The sequence below is a fragment of the Orcinus orca genome, chromosome 16 (assembly GCF_937001465.1).
Source record: "Orcinus orca chromosome 16, mOrcOrc1.1, whole genome shotgun sequence".
Lineage (NCBI taxonomy): Eukaryota > Metazoa > Chordata > Mammalia > Artiodactyla > Delphinidae > Orcinus > Orcinus orca.
Window position 1 is genome coordinate 32,897,393 of NC_064574.1, and position 22,902 is coordinate 32,920,294.

At 38.7% G+C, this 22,902-nt stretch overlaps 1 protein-coding gene across 3 annotated transcripts in view; it reads right to left on the minus strand.

Annotated features, from left to right (window-relative positions):
* The window catches only part of GPCPD1 (glycerophosphocholine phosphodiesterase 1), a 63,005-nt gene extending 45,627 nt beyond the window's left edge, over positions 1-17,378 (minus strand). For 2 of the 3 annotated variants that reach the window (XM_033440283.2, XM_004276447.3), the window contains exons 1-4: positions 17,237-17,378; positions 11,567-11,643; positions 8,262-8,358; positions 3,666-3,750 (exon numbers count right to left, since the gene is read on the minus strand). In XM_033440283.2, the coding sequence (XP_033296174.1) occupies positions 3,666-3,750; positions 8,262-8,358; positions 11,567-11,615 (231 nt within the window). In that variant the 5' untranslated portion in view covers positions 11,616-11,643; positions 17,237-17,378. Of the gene's footprint in view, positions 1-3,665; positions 3,751-8,261; positions 8,359-11,566; positions 11,644-17,236 lie in introns of those variants that run through there. The other variant, XM_049699482.1, reaches the window with a different exon arrangement.
* Positions 17,379-22,902: the final 5,524 nt, after the last annotated feature.

Genomic DNA, 22,902 nt, shown 5'->3' on the forward strand with positions numbered 1-22,902 from the left:
CTCCTGTTTACAAACCCAGTAACCATAGCATAAAGCTAACTAGGCTTGAACAGAATGGAGTCTTGAGGAGCAGTCCAAAGGGTCAATTCAACAGATGGCTTATAATTGTGTCTACTGGCGTTCACACTACAAATTCATGGTTGGTACATAAAATGTGATAATATTGACAAATGAACCAAATTTTAAAACACACTGAATTTCCAAAATTGTTGTGACTACTTTATTAAACTTTAGTAGGTAATCTTAAATTTTAGCTTACCAATGTTCTTTAAAACAAAAAAAAAACCTTAACACCTGAGCATTGGGAAATTAAAGATCTTAGCAATGATTCCAAAACATGCAATCCTTTTTAATATGCTAAATGCAGTAAGTCATTCTTCAAGATCTTAGGCAAAAAACAAGAGTTCCGTTCTGTAAGACTGCCACAATTTTAAGCACTTTGGAGACAAAAGTAACAATATCAGTCCAAGACAGTACTCCACTAACAGGACTGGTAGAGTTATTTCACATTTTAGCATGTATTAAATCAGAAGATTGCTGGAATGTTTCTCATACAAAAAACCTGTTTCTACAAAAAAGTCATAATGACTGCTTTCTTAAACAGTTATTGATTGACATCACTCAGCTATATCAAGCACTGAGAAAAAGAAACAAGATTATATAAGAGGTAGACTGGGGTTTTTGTTTTTAACAGACCACCAAGCAAAACTATCACTATCATGGAATATCACTGCTTTCAAATATCATAAAAACTGTTAAGCGTAAACTGTAAAAATTTCACTGTTTCCTTTCTACGATTTTGAAAAAAATGGGAAAAAAATGCCCATGTGAAAGGGGCTCTGAATTTTTAATCTATGTCAGAGGCCAGAACCAGTTAGTTAAAAATCACTATTTTTAACAAGACCAGGAAGAAAAACGGTCACTTAGGAGTGAGTAAAGCAAAGAAGGCTAGGCCGACATACATCTCTCAGATGGTTCAAATTCATAGTTAACAGCTGAGGGTATTTAGCATGCAGAAGAATTTTATTAAGAAACCACTGTACAAAATGACAACCTGGGCTATTACGAAAATAAACAATTGTCTGCCTACCAGATGACTGATTCTTTTGTTAAAGGATTTAAATAAAAATCAAGGGACGTTAAGAACAAGGTAAAAGAATTTGTAATGAATCTAATTATGAGTGAATGTTAACACCTGTAAAAATTAAAAGCAGATGTTACTGAAAAATAAGCTATTTCACTGAAATGAATGAAAAATTTCAAAGACAATATAATTAAAAAGTGGCTAACATCTCAGTATGAGACAACAATCCCTAATTCCAGCCACAAATAAAAAGGGGTGAACATGGATTAAAAAATGTTTAAATTACACATTAATTCAAAAATTATCTTTGGTGAAGATATGAAATTAATGGGTTATCTGCAGACTCACAGCAATGTTTCCATTCCAGGAATATCTACTACTTTTGTTTGCTATGTTTAAATAAGATAATATTTGTCACCTGTAAAAAATTATTTTAGAATTTAATATATTAACACCTTATTCTAATTCTACAAAGCATAAGAAGATACAGCTGTGAGAAATTAAAGAGAAAAAGGACTTCAAGAGTCTTTAACTTCTAAACTAAAAGGAATATGCCAGAAAGAGCAAATTACGGAAGAGAAATTATGAATGGTAAAATTTTATTCATAGAAAAATTTTAGCAATGGAAGGGATGTAAGAAATCTATAGTTCAAACCCTTCATTTTATAGATGAGTAAGCTGAATTCTGAAGGTCAAGTGACAAGATCACAAGATTTTTAGCTTAGGTTCTACAACTGCTTGGATAACCTAAAACTTTTGACCCAGTAAAATTAACCTTATTACCCATTTCAGTTTTTCAATGCTTTCATAATCATTTTGCTTTCCAATCATTCTTTATATTCATAAAATATATACTCCAATAATTTACATCATTTCACGATTTAAGATTCCTTGCACATTAGTTCTATCATTTGACAATGCACAATTGAGACAAAGTTTCTAATTCTATTAAAAATTATGATTCATTTAAAAAGCGCCACCAACTTTAAAAAGAAGTGTCACTTTAAGCTGGCATGTGGGAAAAAAAAAACCTCTAGCCATATGCATGGGATTTTATGTGGCTATTTACTCTATTCCATGAAAAACATACTTACCATGGCAGCCCCTGCATCACACGGTACATGTGTACACGATACAGAGCACCTACTTAAAGAAACACACTCACCAACACATACTGTAAACTTTTGCAAGTATTACAAGGGGAAAAACTTGTTTCTTACTGTAAGCAGACTTCGTGCCAATTTTTTGGAAAAGGCATTTTGGAAGGATTTGCTGCTTTTGGTTACATTTTCAATGAAAAGAGAAAATACTGTAGGTTGGCTTAATTTGACCTGTGTTGACAACAGTCTTACTTTAGGAAACTACGCCCAAAGGACTCATGATTTTTCTTGTCCAAATGCCCCCGTAAGTAAAATTTAGTTAATTTCACATACCAGGATCCTCAAATATGCTTTCAAACTCACAAGTGCTATGATCTACATAACTCTGCACAAATGTTCACTTTATACTAAAGAACTTTGCCACAATGTACAACCCCTATGCCAAATAAATGATCTTTTCCTTAGTCATTAAAGTGAGACTATTGTCAAGATAAGCCAACATAATGATCAACTATAATGTAATTTAATTTTAATCACTGAGTATATTCACAATATATTCTTGGAATAAGAAACGTAATAGGTGCAAAAGACAGCTGAAGTGGGTTTGTCAGTTTTTCTCTTTTATATAATGGTGGCTAAGAGACTGAGGTAACAGTGGCTGCTTGCAATTTTTTTTTTTTACATGTAACAAGTATTCAAGGACCCCAAAGGGAAATAAATTTTTAAAAAGATCTAATCCATGTTTGCTTCCTAGACTCCTGCCTAAGCCCTTGTTCACATGCAGCCCAAAGTGTGCTCAAAGGTAAAAATCTGAAGGAAAATAATCCTTTCAGCAAATAAGTATCTTTAAAATAAAGAATCAACTTTTCTAAATATGAAAATGTTCCCAAAATAATAAATAAATCATTGTGAGCAAGCAGATTTAGATCTAACTGATATTCCAAAGGCCTTCAGAAAAGATCCTGGTCTATCAACACTATCACTGAAAAAAAATCTAAAAGGAATGACTTCAGTTTTGATAGGAGTTAATGCAGCCACTAAGAGATGGCTGCGTTGAAATAATTTTTTCGAAGTTACTCACTTGAAGTTGGCTATATACACTTCTAAATATATCTTTACCACAGATGAATTAAAAAAATGAAACAAAAAGAAAAACCCTTACTACTGGTTACTAACTAGTTTACAAAAGTTATAGAAAATGCACACCTATCAAGAACACTTATCATTAAAACCAATTTCATGATAAGAATATTGCAGAACATACTTACTATTAGTCTTTTAAAAATTCCATTGCACACACTATTTGCCTCTGAAGAGGCTACTTCCTTTCTTTTTGGTACTAAAATATTATTAAGCTAGAGTTCTTTTTTCCTTATTTGATCTAAACAAACTCATTTTACTTTTAATGTTTCCAAACTTAAGTTAGTTGCTTTTGAAAGAAGTCTTCTAAAGAAACTGGAAACTAGATAAAGAAAACATACCTTTGGTTCTAAAAAGCACCCTTTGAAGTAGCGGTACTGAACTGATACTCCTCTACTAAGTACAATGGTTGCTTTCCATAACATGCTGTGAGAAAAAAGAATTAAAGTAGCAGCATCAGTATCAAACTAAAATTCATAAAGTCTTCATTAATTCATAAAACCCCTCAAGTAAGGTCTGTGATCAATACCATTTATTTATTCCTACACAAAATTTTACTCCAGGCCTAATCTGAACCAGGTACTGGGAACACAGTGATGAATAAGGCAGAAAGAGCTCTATCTTCAAGGAGATTGCTTGTTTATGTGGATAGACAAATATATAAGCAAACAGCATACATAGGAAGGGCTAGCTGACCTTTCTGAGGTGACAAGAAGTTTTGGAGAGAGATCTCAACAAGAACGAACTGTCTGAGCTGAGACCTAAATGATGAGCCATACAAAGAAGCAGGAGAAGTAGTATTCCAAACAGAAAAGGCAAGCAGTGCAGACCTCTGAATCTCCTCTCACTTTCCACTTAGCTAGGGATGTTACATGGCTGCTAAGAGGCTTTGAGGCCAAGGTCACAAACTTAAATGCCTGTTCCCAACTGTCCCTTATTCTGTCCTGCCCAGCCTCTGGCTATTTCCCTAGCCAAGCAATCAGTGTCTGTATCTTACTTGTACTTGTATCTTACTCAACATCTTCCTCTGAACTATGTCATTCTACATATTCTAATGCTAATTCTAAAGCTTAGACTCAACAGTGAAAGAATTCACTACAATTCATGATTATAACTGATTTTTAGCTTCAAATCATAGGCCAATGTTATTCAAAGTGTGGTCCCAGGACCATCAGTATCAACTGGGAGCTTGTTAGAAATGCAAAATCTCAGGCCAGGGCTTCCCTGGTTGCGCAGCGGTTAAGAATCCACCTACCAATGCAGGGGACACGGGTTTGAGCCCTGGTCCGGGAAGGTCTCACATGCCGCAAAACAACTAAGCCCATGTGCCACAACTACTGAGCCTGCATGCCACAACTACTGAAGCTCATGCACCTAGAGCCCATGCTCCACAACAAGAGAAGCCACTGCAGTAAGAAGGCTGCGCACCACAATGAAGAGTAGCTCCCGCGCAACGCAACTAAAGAAAGCCTGCATGCAGCAACGAAAACCTAATACAGCCAAACAAACAAAAAAAATCTCACGCCACATCTAGACCTATTGAATTTGAAACTCTGGGGGAGGGCCCAAGCACTCTGTAATTTAACAAGTGTCCAGGTGACTCTGATGATGAACACAAGTTTGAGAGCCCATGTCATAGACCATTACCCAAACATTAATTCAGCATGAATAGTTCAGTGACTAAATGGCAGCTCCAAATATTCTTCCATGATACCAGATGGCTAGCACTGCTCCCCACCTGGCTCTGCCAAGACAGACTTAGGGCATTATCCTCACTCTTACTCAATTCTGGTTTCTAACAAAATATCCACAACCAGCTGTCACCCCTGGTCCTAGCTTCAACAATCAGATTAACCTGGTAATAATAAAATACATATGCCCTGGCTCCACCCTGGGAAACTCTGGTTTCATAGGTCTGGGGTGGAGCTTTGTCTTGTGGAGTTTGATAAACTGGACATATGTGATTGGTTTAGAAACACTGCTGCACAACAAGGACAGCCTAAATGCTCGGAACATGTGCCCTTCTACTTCTCCCTGATAAGCCTCAGAATCCTTTTCAACACAGGGCTCCAGGCAGATTCTACCAACTCTGAGATGAAATTTATTTCCCATCTCTGCTACCCAAAAAGAAAAAGGCAAATTTCCAGTATTATTTCACCCATAAAACCAGCCAGAGTATGTGAAACTAGCGCCAGATGTGCACAGTAGAATTAGTGGGAAGCTTTAAAAATGTGCTGGGGCCCCTCTCTCGTGCACTATTTATCAATCTTACAGGAGCAGGGTCTCGGCATTTTTTTAAAAGCCCCCTTTTAAAGTGCTTTAAACCAGTTAAAGTGCTTTTTAAATCATTTTTTAAAGTGATTCCAATGTGCTCCCCTGGTTAAGAACCACCAAATGAAAAGATCAGATGGTGAGAGCAATAAAATGAGTCTTTTTGCTTTACTTCCCTAAGCAAATATAGCAAAGTTATAAATGAACCAGAGGGACTTCCCTGGTGGAACAGTGGTTAAGAATCTGCCTGCCAATGCAGGGGACATGGGTTCGATCCCTGGTCCGGGAAGATCCCACGTGCCACGGAGCAACTAAGCCTGTGCGCCACAATTACTGAGCCTGTGCTCTAGAGCCCGTGAGCCACAACTGCTGAGCCCATGGGCCTACAGCCCACGCTCCACAACAAGAGAAGCCACCGCACCACAACAAAGAGTAGCCCCGGCTCAGCGCAACTAGAGAGAAAGCCCGAGTGTAGCAACAAAGACCCAACACAGTCATGAATGAATGAATGAATAAATAAATAAAATTACTTAAAAAAAAATGTACCAGAACTGTTCAGTGACATCAAGAATGAACGTAACCTGATGAAACTGAAGAAAAACCAGGAAAGAGGGGCAGTGAGAAGGTTTAGTGCACCTGTCTAATTTTGAATTGCCCTAATATCCTCCCCACAAAAATACCATGAAATCTCCAAGAAGGGCAAATAAAATCATAAGTGACCCACATTTTCTGCATTATTAGGAAATAACACCACAACCTTCAAATTGTTTGTAAGAAAAAAATTCCAACAGAGCTCTTGTCACCACAAACCTGTAGGTACAGAGAGACTTAAGAGACTGAAAAGGAGGAACAGAGGACTTAAATGCAGAGTACACTGAAATCCCAAAGAAACACAGTTCTAAAACACAAGACTGGGGAATTTCCTGGTGGTCCAGTGGTTAGGACTCTGAGTTTTCACTGCAGCGGGAAGGGTTCAATCCCTGGTCCGGGAACTAAGATCCAGCACGCTGTCAAAAACAAACCAACCAACCAAAAACCCCCAAGAGACTATTGTTTACAGGCAAACAGATTTGTTTACCTTTTGTATCATCTTGTATCAACTACTTATATCAACTGTGTCATCTACTTCCTTTCTCTTTGTGAAGCACTGTTTATCTGCCATATATGAATCAATTATACTTCATTGTACAGCAATGTCAAAATGGCTGCTTCCTTAAAATTAAGAAGTTAACTGTTCTCATTCTGTTCACATCACTTTGACCAGGTTGGCTAGAATGGACTTAAGACAGGTAACAGGGCAGCTCAAGAGTTCAGAGCAGAGGTAAACAAGTTTAGAAAGACATGAGGTTTCACTTCAGACATGAGTGACTAATCCACAAATCAAGGAAAAAATAGGCACTAGAAGAGAATAAACATCTCGTTTTTCTGTGATCCCAATATCATTTGTCAACAGAACTTAACTTATAAAAACAGAAGAGAATTGGCTGAGAAAATGTGTCACACTAATGACAAATAGAGAAACGGGTATTCTATGTATGCTTTTTGTTTTCTTTTCCTGAGCTTACATTATGGTATTGTTTTACTTTCCTTGTTACTTCCCTCTGCTTTGCCATCAGTGCTCCTCAAACTGTCTGCTGTGAAGGACCAGTTTCTGTTTACTTGTGTTACTCTACTTGTCCCATGACCAATACTTCTGGTCTATGATGTACCCAGTTCAATGAGATAAGTCCATGACATGCATGGGTATCCCAGCAATGTCAAACTGTCATAAACATTTCTAAATGCTTGCTCTCAATCTTTGTATTTCTCACATCGTGCACTGATAAAAAAATGTTTTTTGTCTAGCACTGAGTCCACAGGCCACATTTTTAGTAGCACTGCTTAACAATCATCTAATCTGATGTTTCTCCCTGGGGGCACGGCATGTATTTGTATACTATTTAGAATCTCCTCATCTTTCCTTTACCCCCACGCATACATCCTGACAATCCATAACACTTCAAAATATCCATACAGAGAAGGACCACCTTTGTTGACAACACTGATTCTATCCTAACCCCTTTACCATGCAGATAAAGGAACCAAGGCTTAGAGTTGTGAGATCTGCCCAAGATCACAGCTAACTGCGGAATTGAAACTGGCACCCAGATCCTCCTTTCCCCACTCCAATGCACCAACACACCCATGCTAAGTTTAGTGCTGTATTTAATGTCAGTAGTAAACTTATTTCATTACATTAGCTAAAATTTCTAAGGATGTGTTCCACCCTCTGCTACTTTTAAAAGAATATATGTCTCAAGAAAATTATTTCATAAGCTAAAGCAAAAATTAGATCTTTTATCAAGAATAGTACTGAGAAGCAAAAAAATGCCTTATTTTTTTTAAAATAAGAAATAACAATATAAGCCTGTTTAGAAATATGGTATTAAGCATCAAAAGAACCAGCCAACAGCCAAGAGTTGAAAATGACTTTTTGCGAGGTGGAAATTGAGAAACAGAGGAACTTGTTTTTTCACAGCAAACTCTGTAAAATGACTTCACTCTTTATACATATGTGGTAAGTTTGATAAAAATTAAAAGAAAAATATACCAAGGTATCTTAGAAACCCCCAAGTTTATAATCTGAATGTCACAATTATTCAGTATTATGACATGCCCATGCTTACCTTTCACCTGTCTCGTTCTCTGGAAGAAGAGCCACAGCATTTTGAGGATTCCAGTTTCCCAAAGCATCAGAGCTTCCACATATTGCAAAAACCTCTCCTAAAGAAACATAATGAGTTATAGTGGGTTAAGTAGGAACATCTCATTTTAGTTTTAGGAAACTGCACTAATTTAATGGGATGCAGAGTCCCTTTCAGTGGAGATGGAAGAGCTTCAGTGGAGAAATGGGTTTGGACCCAGGTGCCACTCACACTAGCACCTACGTTATTAACCTGACCCACCTCTATAGAACCAAAGGCAGAGAAAAGGAAGAATGTACAGGGACAGACTTTTCTTCATTTTTCAACTACTTACTGAGCCAATAATGAGTACCAAGACAAAGTGATCAAATGGCAGTCCTTGCCTTCAAGGCAGCTTCCAATTTAAAGGAGCATATAAGTATCCTACAGAACCAGTACCTGATATTTTCCAGGAACTCAAACAGTAGCTACCAAGAAGCTAAAGATCAAGAAAATTATCAATGGGATATGAGCAATGTAACAACAACAAACAAAGAAAAAAAAGTCCCCAGAACAAAGACTAGTGAAAAACTAGACAAAAATCTCGTATTCCTTACTAAAATAAAGACTATCACACTTCATCTGAACACTTGTCATCAACACACAAACCAACATATAGTCATCACCTATATTTGCTAAATTCCATATATTTAGCAAAAGTCTACAACTTCTTGAATATAAGTATGCAGATATCTTTAACTTATATATCAACACATTCTGAATTACTATAATTAAAATCCATAAAGAAAAAAACAAGGAACTGAGCCCAAGTGAACAAACTTCAGGACAAACTCCTCCACACTCTGAGAGTAGCTTGGTTTCCAAGCTCTGGGCACTACTATAGTAAGACTAGAGTTCTAATTGGCTTTAGCCACCTGCATGGCATTTTATATGCTTGGACTGTCTAAAACCTAACTAAAATCCCAAATGTGGTAGTCATTCAGGAGTTTTCAGGGTTCTAAACACATGTCTGTAAAAGCATAAGGTGGTTATGTATAAAGATTTCATGTTAAAATACTCACCAATCCTTTAAAGTAACCAGATTTTTTTTTGCAATTAACTTAGGTTATCACTACCTCTTCGCATTAAAAAAAAAAAAAAGATAAACACTTGCTAAATACAAGGCACAAATATTTATTCTCAAGATCATATATGTTGCTCTGCATATGTACAGCATATGCAGTGGCTCCTAGCTCAAAATACAGATTACCATCAAATCACTGATTCAGGCCGGTTATACTTCCTTTGTAAAGGAGAGTCTCATTAACCTTGCTCATGGAGTCAGTTATTTCTTATCCCCATACAAAACAGCAGCTACTCTCTGCTCTGGAAAGAACATGTATCCCACATGGAAAAAGTGAAACTTGGACAATCTGTGGTTACTTTCCTTCTATATAAGTGCTCCTGCATTTTACCAATTCCCTCCTGCAATGTTACTCTGTCTTTCTGCTGATTGCCTTTGAATATGGTTTCTATGAGGAAAAACGGGAAACTTTTTACCAGAACAGACCTATTTCTTTAATTGGATTTCATTTATTGACGATTATAAAGACCTGAATGCTAACTAAAGGAATCTGCAAACAGCACCCCCACATATTCTTTTTACTTGTTCCCTCTTACTTCACTTCTCTCTGCAGTCTTTCCACTTTCAGCAGAGAACACTTCCTCCTTGCTTTGGGGAGGAAATCAAGGTGACATGAGATCTGGGGGGGAGGTGAAAATCCACCCCAACATCCCCTCCCTGTCCCTCTACCTCCCTTCCTTCCCACCTACATTCACATCTGCCACTAGTCCTTGAGAAGGAGTTCCACCTTGTCAAGCTGACCCTTCTGTGGCTAATTCTGTGGTCACCACATTTGCCTGATGTGGCCAGCTCCTTCTAGCTTAAACTGCCTATGCACAAAAGTATGATATAGGTCTGCAGTCTTCTCTCCACAGAAGAGGTTACACACAGGACAAGAGGTGAGTACTAGACATAAGGGAGCAACCCCATCAACTGACTAGCAATCTTCAATCTGCAGAATCTTGCCTAGAGGTGGAGCTGTACAAAATCATCTTGGCTAAGAATCTGAACTTGGACAAACACACACCGTCAGGTGCTGTGATGGATGCTGTATCAAAGATGCCTGACATACAGAATGAATCATTCATTCATTGTTCGAACACATACTTACCCCTGCTCTGAGCCAGGCACTGTGCTAGGTACAGGAATTCAGCATGAATAAGATAAAGTCACCTTTTTTTTCATAGAGCTTACAATCTGTCCACAAGAAAAATTACTCATATGACTCCATAAAACTCATAAGAGGTACTACAAAAAAGAACCTTGAATTTCACAGGGACCTTAACCTAGTTGAATACAGGAAGCTGGGATAAGGAGAGTTAGGGGGGTGGCGGGTGGGGGCACAGATCTAAACAAAGGAAACAATCTGAGAAAGCCCCAAAGGAGGAAAGGAATGCAAAAGATTTGAGGAACTGGCCAGCATAGCCAGAGTGTATTAAACAAGGAATTTTTAACCCAGGCGTGATACTGTTTGTTTTTTTTGTTTGTTTGTTTTTTGGGCCGCACTGTGCGGCATGTGGGATCTTCGTTCCCCAACCAGGGATCGAACCCGTGTCCCCTGCAGCAGAAGGGAGGAGTCTTAACCAGGTAAGTAGCAAGGTGTGATACTGTTTTGACATGTTACCTTACACTAAAATTATTTCACACTGCTTCAGTAGACAGTTAAAAAATACAATAAAGCTTAAAAAAATAGATGTACAAGTAAGGAACAAATTTACCTTCACCAAATATTTCACCAACTCCTCAACACTAGAAAAATTTCCTTCATTTTCATGACTTAAAAATCATAGCTCAGAGAATTCCCTGGCGGTCCAGTGGTTAGGACTCCACGCTCGCACTGCTGAGGGCCCAGGTTCAATCCCTAGTCTGGGAACTAAGATACCACAAGCTGCGGAGTACAGCCAAAAAACAAACAAACAAACAAATTACGGTTCAATTATCTGTCCTGTTCAAAATTCACAGCTTTCCTGGAAAACATGAGACTAAGACACTTACTATTTGGGAAGTTTTTTTTTCTTGAATTTGTTATGCTCCGAGCACATTTCTGTTATCAGGCATGTCCTAAAGATACTTTCATCTAATAATTAGGCTCACTCTAGTAACAACTCTATATTTAAGGTAATCCAGATAAGAAAAACACTCATTTATTTTTTTTTAAATGTTTAAAAGTAAAGTTTTACAATACCTGGTAAAAGAGCTCCTCTTATTTCAAAGGTAACCTGAGAAGGTGTCATTCTGATGGATTTATTTTAGGACGTTGTGCTAGAAAGAAAAAGATGTCATTTATAGTACATGAATATCAGCTCTAGATAGCTACCACCAAGAAACAAGTTAAAACACACAAAAACAAAAATGAATCTCAACTGTGAGCAAAAGATTTCAGATACCTTATATATAGAATTATTTAGGAAGTATCTAGCAAGTTTTAGGACCTAGTGTTACAAACCTATTCTGTAAGAATGTATGGACCAGAAAAATCTGCAAAACAAGTGTGTCCAAACTTTTTTTAAGAATTCAAGATTATCTTGTCATATACCTTCTCCTCTAATAAGCAGCTGTTCTGAACTCAACCTATCTTTCCTGACCAGGCTCATGTTTATAGTGTAGGGAAACACACACAACCAACAACTAGAGACAAAAAAACTTGGCTCAAGAGAGCATTTCTACTTTAATTAAGAAGGTTCCAATTTTAATAACAAGAAAACAACCAAAGAACTTAAGTACCACCCACTAAAACAAACTAGTTAAGTTCTGAAACAAGTTTGAGAACCTGCTTCTAAGTGACCTAACCAATGGCTTAAAAAATACAATAACAAAAACCCCTTCCCCCTCACAAATCACTCTTTTCAAGTTTCTCTTTATTAACCACAGGCCCATCATTACTGTAGTTCTGCAGACACGAATTTAGAGTCTCAACTCTGCAATCTATTGGGTTGGCCAAAAAGTTCGTTTTAAGTAGACTTTTTAAAATATATTTATTTTTGGCTGCATTGGGTCTTCATTGCTGCGGGCGAGCTTTCTCTAGTTGCTGGGAGCGGGGGCTACTCTTCGCTGCAGTGTGCAGGCTTCTCACTGTGGTGGCTTCTCTTGTTGCGAAGCACGGGCTCTAGGCGTGCGGGCTTCAGTAGTTGTGGCTCAGAGGCTCTAGAGCGCAGGCTCAGTAGTTGTAGCACACAGGCTTAGTTGCTCTGCGGCATGTGGGATCTTCCCGGACCAGGGCTCGAACCCATGTCCCCCGCATTGGCAGGCGGATTCTTAACCACTGCGCCAGCAGGAAGTCTGCCATTTTTCATTTTCACCAAGAACTTTATTGAACAACATATTCATTAACCGAATGAATTTTTGGCCAAGTCAACATTACCAAATCCTGTAGATTTTAATTGATCTTATGTACATGCCTTTCTTTCTAAGTTTAAACTTCATTAAAAACCCTAAGTCTCCTACTTATATTTTGGCTTCTCGATCGCTTCCCAACAATACATTTTATGTCAATTAGAATATCCCTCACATCCCTGGCTTGGAATCACTTCCATTACTTATAGAAATCTAAATCCCGAAGTCTTTGATGTCCTTTATTCCTTATCCACATTTTCTCTCCAGCTTACTTTTCATTTCTTCACTGTCTTTCCCAGCCTAACCAACCTATTCACCTTATTATCCCTTAATTTAAGTACTTAAGAAAAGACTGGAAATTTAAAATTGTTTTTAGTTTTATTTATTTATTTATTTATTTTTGGCCACAGCACGCGGGAACTTAGTTCTCCGACCAGGGATGGAACCCCATGCCCCCTGCAGTGGAAGCACGGAGTCCTAACCACTAGACCACCAGGGAAGTCCCAAGATAGGAAATTTTTTAAAAAAATTAATGTACATCAATTCTCATGCAGTTTATAGAATTTAAATATAGAAAGAATACATACTCCACACAAGGTCACATCATATTGTACATAACTACTCCAACACCTCCAAAAAAACTTTCATACCCCCAATCCATCAATGTTCCTAAAATAATTCCAATGATGTCTTTACATCATTTCCTTTAATTTACCAACTGAAATTGCTTATCTTCATTTACACATTATTTTATTCAAAAAAAAATCCTCAAGTACCTTTCCTAGCTATTCTTTCTTCCATTTTTGCTATGTTCCCCTCCCTGTGAACACATGCACAACTCTGCAATGGTCATTTAATGAACACTAATACCCACAGTTAACCACGCTTCCAAGTCAAGGCAGATAGATCGATAGCAGCAGTTGCCACTGGAGGCAATTTTGTCCTCTAAAGGACATTTGGCAATGTCAGGAGACATTTTTGGTTGCCACAACTGTGGGTGATGCTCCTGGCATCTAGTGGGTAGAAGCCAGGAGTGATGCTCAACACCGTACAATGCACAGAACAGCTCTCCACAAATAATTGTCCAGCTCCAAATATCAAGAGGGCTGAGGATGAGGAATCTCTAATATCTAACCACAGGGGGGCTGCAACGAGGATCATAGTTTATAGCCAATGTTAGCTATAAACTATGCATCATCCCACCTACATCAATTACAAAGTGTAAATACAGTATATATACTAAGCAAGAACACCAGTCAATGTGGTTTCATGTCACTTGGCTAAAGAATTCCGTATCTGGCGACTCTACCATTTCAGTTAGAAAACCCAAGATTCCACACTGGAGGAAAAAACACCTGTCCTTGATACCTTAATCTACTTTCTGTGTCTAAGAGTAAACATGATCTATTTAAAGCATATACATCCAGTTGTAGCATGGCCAAAGAATGTTCCAAATCTAAAATTAGCTCTAGATTGTTACCTCACCTTTTACCTATTTAACCCAAATATCTTAATAGTTGTCTTTTAATATGACATCTGATATGAATCTGAGTATAACCCTAAGATAATAAGACTATTTCCTTTCCTAATAAATAAAATGATTCATTGAAGCACTGCAATCTTACATTTATCTATATCTTACATTTAATTTATCTGTATCAATCATATTAAGAAGAAACCTTAAGGCTAGCAAAAGCTTGGTTTTTTAAGTTACTGAATTAATTTTGAGACATAGCAAAAAGCCCTATCATCCAGCAAATTGCTTAATAAACAACCACCATCTCAACATATAACCTGTACTTTCACCCAGTGTTTTCTGCCACAGTTACTAAGAACAATCTCATCTACATAATTAAAAGCTGGTGTTCAGTTATTTGTTGATCAATTTTAAGTAACTATTTTAACCAATTTTAGGGAAATCAGATGTAATTATTCCTATGTATTAAAATCAACACCTAGTACAAAATTATCTCTAAATTTCTACTGTGTTAAATGTGAAACATGTAAATTTAATGAAAAGGAAATCAACTGATTAAAATTGAGCTTCTCATTCTTAAGGTTGCTTGTAAAAGTGGCTATAGTAACTTGACTGGAACCAGCTGCAGTATCCAGTATTTACTACACCAAAGCTACATACACAAGCACAAAATTACCGCCCCCCCCCCCAACCTCCCCAGTCGTCAACAAAGCATCATCTCCAACTTGGATTGCCTTAAGTCATATAATCTGGTTAATTTCCATTCCCCCCATTGCCCAAATTTAATACCGTACCAAATAAGAGCCTGCAGAGCTGCTCCTACAGCAGTTTACTTGATCGTGGACAGAGGCCAAAATTCTGGTGCAGAATTGAAGCGTTCAATTTTGGCACCCTGCTACCACCAAGTAAAATACTGTTCTGTTGTGGAACGAAAAATTTATACAACCAACACTTCCTCTTCTTCCAAACAAGCAAAGAAAATCTCAGCTTGGACAGGGGAGGTCTTCTAGATATACATACAACAAGAATAAGATGAAAAATGCTAGTCATTTTTACATACATGAGCTGACTGCATATGTAATTTAACCAATTCACCTATAACCTCACGTACAGACTTTCTGAGATAGGTTTTTGGTTTGGTCTGGTTCTTAAACATAACCTCCACTTTGTGCTTTTTGAAGATAAGCATTAAACAGCATTCTCATCTGGGACTTTGAATAGCATTTTACACTACTTTAACTTTTTTAAGGACTCACATAATTTGCAAAATGACATTGTAATTTACATTTAAAAAATATTTCAGAGTTTACACTACCTGAAATAAGTTTTACTCGATTCTTTTTGTCAAGTAAACTATCCCAACACATTCCTTTACTGGTTTGCCAGCTTGGGGAACAAAAGGGAGATTTAAGCAAACAAAGGTACAGGAACATTTACTTTAGAGCTAAACTGAAGTCACAGATATTTTCAGCTAAAATGTGTTTTTTTCTAGCCAAAAAAACTCCACTGTTTTCCTTCAAATACTTTTTCAAAGAAAAAAGCTGTTTCCAATTCTCCTTGCTCTTTCCTAGGCTCCAACAGCCTAACTGACTATAGGAAAACAATATATGAAATGCCTGTATTTTCCTGAGTTAATTCCTGCTCATCCTGTTGGAGGATCATTATGACCCCACTATTCAGACCCCAGTATATTTTGAGCCAGTATTTTAATCAAATGTACACAGACATGAATGGATTTTTATTAAGAAAGCAGTTCTGGAGATTTCATTAAGCCGGTTAATTCTTTAATCACCTTTCTAAACAATGTCATAAAACTATTCCAAATTTTTTCCATTTCATCTTGATATTATTTTCATATGCATTTCGTTTATTTTTCCTGGTTAAGTTATACACAAAGATTTGATTCATCAACTTACTTTTTGTACATATCAAATTTTACTCACTCTGACACTGAGATTTCCTTTGTGGTCATTATTGGAGTCCAACTTTCCTAATCTTATTTTGTCTAGAATACTGGTTCTCCCTAATGAAGTTGAGAACCACTGAACCACCGTGTAGTTTTACCTGTTTGTTTTATCTTGTGTTATTTGTATCCAGAATGTTAGGAGTTGGAAAAAGGACTGATAATTTGTATTTATTTCTTACCTAAGTCACAACTGTCAGAAACGTAGCAAGACACACAAGGGGGTAGGGGGGGAGTAGTGGATAGGAACTGGGCAGAAATAGGAAGGGCTAAAGAAGAGTATGAAGAAAACATCAAGTCCAAACATCCTGCTTCGTTCTATCAGTTCCTCTATGTGTTACAGACTAGGCAGCTACCTCAATGGTGAAAGATTTCTCTACAATTCGTGGCTGAATTCACGCCTAATTTCCTTCTAACCGGGCAGTGGGATAAGAGGGGGCCGATGAAGCACCTAACTGATGAAGGCTTTCTCCCAGAAGTCATCAAGGCAATTTGAAGAGCTTTGGAAAAAGAAGAGCTTTATAAGAAGGGGAAACTGTCTTAAAATTGTATCAAGGGCACTGATGACTGTTCCTGGAACCTTTTCCTAAGAGACTAAGGCACTTCGGTTTCTTGGAATAACTGAATTATACAAGCACACCCTAGACTACTTGGTTAGGCAATTTCAGAAAATAAGCAGTTGTCAAAACACTATGAATTACTTATGGATAAAGCCAGAGAGTGGTGGTGAGCGAGACTTGTTTCTTTTAATACTCATGGTGGTCCCACGGTTTATGCATTCTCGTATATCGAAAACGCTGCAAAATTTTTGGAGGGGAACGAAGCACCAGCAGCCCAGCGGAATCGCGGCAGCAAAGGATAAATACAATAAACATGTGTCACCCACCGACTTACCGGGGCGAACGTCCAGGCCGCTGTTTCCCCGACGGGCAGAGCCCGCCCGGGCTGGGGAACCCTGCCCATGCCTCGCCCCCCGCTCCGCCCGCGTCCCCCAGCCGGGTCGCCCTGACAACTCAGCCGCCACGTGAGCGGCCACCACGGCCCTCGCACCGCGCGCCCGGCCCCCCGACCTCCCGCCTCACCTGCCGGGTCCGCGGGTCCGCGCCGCCACCGACGCCGCGCCCGAGAGGCAGTGCCGCGGGCCGAGGTGCCGGGCGCCCGCTGTCCGCGCCTCGCCAGCGCTCCCCCAGGCGGCCAACCGCGGCGCTCAGCGGCAGGAAGCGGCTCCGCTCAAACCGGTTTCAGCTGCTCCAGACCAAACCGCCAGGCCACTCCGCGGGGCGGGGCCGGAGAAGTGGCGGGGCGGGGACTGACGTCACGCCCGGCGCCGTTGGGCCAATGGGCGGCCGCGTGCGGGGGGCGGGCCCGCGCGTTCCTGGAAAGGGCCTGCGTCCGAGGCCGAGGGCGTCCGGGCCTCCCCGCGATACCCGGCGCTGGGTTTTTCTCTTGGCCGGGAGTCGTCGCAGAGACCTGGCCTGGGTTCATAGATGCCTACCTTGGTCCCCTAAGCCGTCTTAGGACAACCTAGTTTGGAAGGTGGAGCTGCGATCCTGAACTGCGTTTTTTTCCCATTGGAAAACGAGGGAAATTAACAGGCCTGACGTTCTGTGGAAACTTTCTTTCGTTACAAAATAACAAGCACACTTGGATCAAATCTTTAGCGTTAAGAAGGAGAATTAGGTGACCTAAGATGGTTGAGAGTTTATACCTCTGCTAAGCAAGGTATGGTGTTCGGACCGGCAGTATCACCTGAAGGCTATCAGAATTTGCTCTCTCAGGACCCTCTCAGACCTGTCTATTGGAATTGCGTTTAACAAGATCCCCAGGTTATTTGTACGTAAAGTTTGAAGGAAGCTTTCTGGAAGCTAGAAAGAACCTCTCTGCAAAAGTTGTAGTCATTTATTTTCTGGGAAAAAAATTGGCCCTACCAAGTAAAAAAAAAAAAAAAGGCAAGAGTTGTTCTCTCCTTTGACGGTTCCAAAAAAATTAATCAGCATTTGCTACTCACCCAAATTAAACTGTTACTTTCCAGCATCAAGGTTAACTGCTGGTTCACCCGTAATAGAAGATTGTTATCAGATTTCATTTAAATCGAGTGAGATACTAAAAATTTAAAAAGAGATGTTGAAGGACTCTAAGAGATAGCTCGAGCAGCAAGTTGTGGTCCTATTGAAAAGGCATTTGAGTTAGATAAGCTCTAGCTTTTAGACAGCTTCTAGTTTTATAAATCGGATCATTCATGACGGAATTTGATATTTGAGCTTGGATTAGATCCCAGAGCATGTCTGTTATCCATTCAGTTAATAAATAATTACTAAGTGCCTGCTTTGTGCGAGGCACAGAATGCAATGGTTTCTTGATGGCACTCGTTTTAATCCCAAATTTCTTAAGGAATTAAAAATTCCTCCCAGGGCTTCCCTGGTGGCCAGTGGTTGAGAGTCCGCCTGCCGATGCAGGGGACACGGGTTCGTGCCCAGGTCCGGGAAGATCCCACATGCCGCGGAGCAGCTGGGCCCGTGAGCCATGGCCACTGAGCTTGCGCGTCCGGAACCTGTGCTCCGCAACGGGAGAGGCCACAACAGTGAGAGGCCCGCGTACCACAAAAAAAAAAAAAAGAAAGAAAAATTCCTCCCAATTTTGTACTATAAAGTCTGCTGTTGTACATTTCATAAGAGCTTGGAGTTGATTTCATTCCTCTGCTGTTAGTCACACTTCAGTGATGAATTTCTTTCACATGAGTTTGCTTCTTTTAAATGTTTATAGTAGATCTTTATTTTCCTATAATCACCATTTAATCAAGCTATTATTTGCCTAATGTTTATAGTCCAAGTTGATGATCTAATCCATGCTCCTTCCCCAAATCCTATTGAAATAGCAGGAGAATTACACATATTTGAAAGTTGCTATCAGAGGGCCAGAAACTGAGGAATTTCTAGAAGATATAAAATAAGCCAGCAGCATTGGATAATTGAAAAAATGAGAACAGAGAAACCTGGACCCATGCAGGGGAAGAAGGGACTCCTGGAGCTGCCACTTTACACAGCCTTGCTTAAAAACTCTTTAATAATGCAATATATTTTAGATTATATCATGTATACCCTGTTTGGTTGAGATATTGGAGTAAAATATAAACAATAAATTCCTTCTTCCTACCTCTGTGGAATGTCATAACTATTCCGAGAAATGTTTAATGAGATTAAATTGGATCTTACCTCATTTAAAAATATTTTACATTATCTTATTTGATTAAATAATGAAACATGTTATCTCATTTGTCTAAAATCAGCTGCATGATCTCACTTTATACCTTCATTTTTTAAAGGTGGTAGTGGCATTGGTGGAAAAACCTCTAAACTTAGGTCCCAGACTTGAACATAAATCCTACCCCTCACTATCTGTGATTAAATATAAGTCTTTGGAAAAATTTTTACCACTATTGACGAATTTTGAGGCTTTATTCTGGAGAAAACTCTATTAAGCCCATTTACTTTCTTACTTAAATTTTCTAGAAGGTAGAGTTAAGTTGTTGCTAGTTCCATTTTTATTTTATTGAAATTATTTTTATTGGGTTCAGTTTTTGTTTTTGGGGTTTTTTTTTGCGGTACACGGGCCTCTCAATGTTGTGGCCTCTCCCGTTGCGGAGCACAGGCTCCGGACGCACTGGCTCAGCGGCCATGGCTCACGGGCCCTGCCTCTGCGCGGCACGTGGGATCTTCCCGGACCGGGGCACGAACCCATGTCCCATGCCTCGGCAGGCAGACTCTGAACCACTGCGCCACCAGGGAAGCCCTGGGTTCAGTTTTTTTCATATAAATTTTACTGCAAAAAAAATGCTTTATGTTGGTATCATTTTCTTTTTTGTTTTTAACCAGCTATAGCTTCTACCATTGTGAGTTTACTTTTGTGGCCCTTATTTTACCAAGTCTAGTTTTGCAAGCCTATATTTTTGTCACAAAGTATTGGTTCCTCCAACAATATTTACATTAAAGCACATTTTACTTTGGTGATTTTAAACAGCTTTGTTTTGTGCTGAGACTTCTCCCAGAAATACTCATTATGACTTGGATAAAAGACTGATCATTTCATTTGTACTTATCTCTTGATCAACCCATGAAAATATTATGAGTATTCTCCTGAGATACTTCACAATTGCTGTACTGTCAGAATCTTTTTACAGACTCAAAAGGCTATCAATTTTGTGTTTCATTCACCTCACCGGTGGCCCTGTTCCTCAAAGGTAAGGTCCATGCCTTTCATTCCCTCTACATGAGTCCATGAGCAATTCCCAAGTTATAGGAGGTGCCACTTATTCATCATATAAGTGACACAATTGTTATAGTTCATTTTTGCTGTTAATTTTTCTTTCATATGAGATCAACCCTACATGGAGGAAACCAAGGAAATTGCTGATTTCCAAAGAAATTTAAGTGCTGCAAATGTGAACCTTTAAACCAATTTCAAATTGGCTGCAGCTTTTGTGGTGTATACATTCCAAGCTCTCAACTGTACCATTAGATCAAAATGTCTGTAGTGGGAAAGATTCAAATGGGAAGCTCAAAATGCCTTCTTTGACCTGTTTTTTCATCAATGAAGTGGAAATTTAAGTACCATAGGTTATTTCAAATGAAGTTTGAGAAGGCACCCAGCACACAGTACACAGTACCTGCTGCTACCTAATGCCTGTGTCCCTCCTAGACTTTCTCTGTGCCTCTATTCTATGAAAGAACTACCAATTTCATCAAACCTAAAAAGTTGATTTGTAAGACAATACTAAGAATCAAAAAGTGCTGCCCTTTAAACTATGCCAAAATACTTATATTTTATAATGTTTCATTTTACTTACTGAAAGTGTTCTTTTATACTTTTTTTTTTTTTTGCCTTTGACTGCTTTCACATTGCAACAGGATAGTTGGGTACTGTCCTGTCAACAAAGACCTTGGCCCACAGCCACTACCTGGCTCTTTTATACCTATTTAGACATAAATTTTATTACATATTATTCTTGTGCATATATACGAGAAGGAAAATATAAGTGAAATAAATGGTTTAGGTATTTTTCAAACTTCTTCACATTTATAGTTCAACCATAAATAATATTGTAATGCCCTTGTTTTCTAAACAATATTATCCAATAACATTAGTGACACAACATTTTTCTAAGTGCTCAGATATTATCTCTAGGACATAAACCACTGATAGCCATTGGGCAAGTTTTGATGCCATTGTTATTTTTGATCCTAAGAGAAGTTATCAACAAAGGTCTACAGATAATAGCCTGGACACCTACTCCATCTACAAATGGTATTCAGGGAAAACAACCGCATTCAAGTGTGTCTAAGGCATGACAACAATGTCAGGGCTGCTGCCTGGCCATCAGTGATTTGAGAGGTTATATTTTAAAAAGGGGATGGTAGAATGGATGAAATAAGATAATGTCCACCCTAACTCACAGAATTGTGGCAATTAAGCTAATTGTTTAGATAGATACTATTATTTACCCATTAGCTTTCCTTATCCATATTTTATTGTTTTTTTGTTTTTTTTGTTTTTTTGCGGTATGTGGGCCTCTCACTGTTGTGGCCTCTCCTGTTGCGGAGCACAGGCTCCGGACGTGCAGGCTCAGCAGCCATGGCTCACAGGCCCAGCCGCTCCGCGGCATGTGGGATCTTCCCGGACCGGGGCACGAACCCGTGTCCCCTGCATCGGCAGGCGGACTCTCAACCACTGCACCACCAGGGAAGCCCTCCTTATCCATATTTTAAATGTATGTAATCAAAAAGGGAGAGCTTCAAAAAATCTTTTTTAATTTAATGGAAGAATCATCTAGAAAGATTTGTCAATTACTACATAGAGTCTCCTCCACAAAAAGGGACAGTAGAATAACCATTTTTTCATGAATGACTGGGAAAGTCTTTCATTCGATTTTGACTAAATTAACTTTTCATCCATAAATAAGTCATCTGTGGGCCAGCAACCCCATTCAAGGATTAGTTCAAATTTTCATGTTTAGCTACTGTACTATGCTACAGAAACATCCTGAGTAGTGAAGTACTGTTTGTAAATGACTAGCATATTGCTAAAACTGGATATAATGAAGCAATCTCTAAAGAAAAATTACCATGTGTAACATAATTGTAATTCTGGAAGTCCTCTGTCCTATGGAATCTTCAGGAGTTAATACCTTGTAAAGCTCAGTAGCAAAAGTTATATCATATTGAAACCACAAAACTCCTAGAAGAAAATAGGCAGTACCTCTGACATATGTCTTAGCAATATATTTTTGATCTATCTCCTCAGTCAAGGGAAACAAAAGCAAGAATAAGCAAACAGGACTACATCAAACTAAAGAGTTTTTGCACAGTGAAGGAAACTATCAACAAAACAAAAAGGCCACCTACTGACTGGAAGAAGATATTTGTAAATGATATATCTGATAAGGGGTTAATATCTGAAATACTTAAAGAACTCATACTACTCAACATCAAAACAAAACAAATAAACAAACAACCCGATTAAATAACAGGAAGAGGACATGACTAGACATTTTTCCAAAGAAGACATACAGATGGCCAACAGACACATGAAAAGATGTTCAACATCACTAATCATCAGGGAAATGCAAAACCACAGTGAAATAGTGCATCACACCTGTCAGAATGGCTATTATCAAAAAGACAAGAGATAAGTCTTGGCTAGGATATGGAAAAAGGGAAACCATTGTGCACTATTGGTGGGAATGTAAATTAGT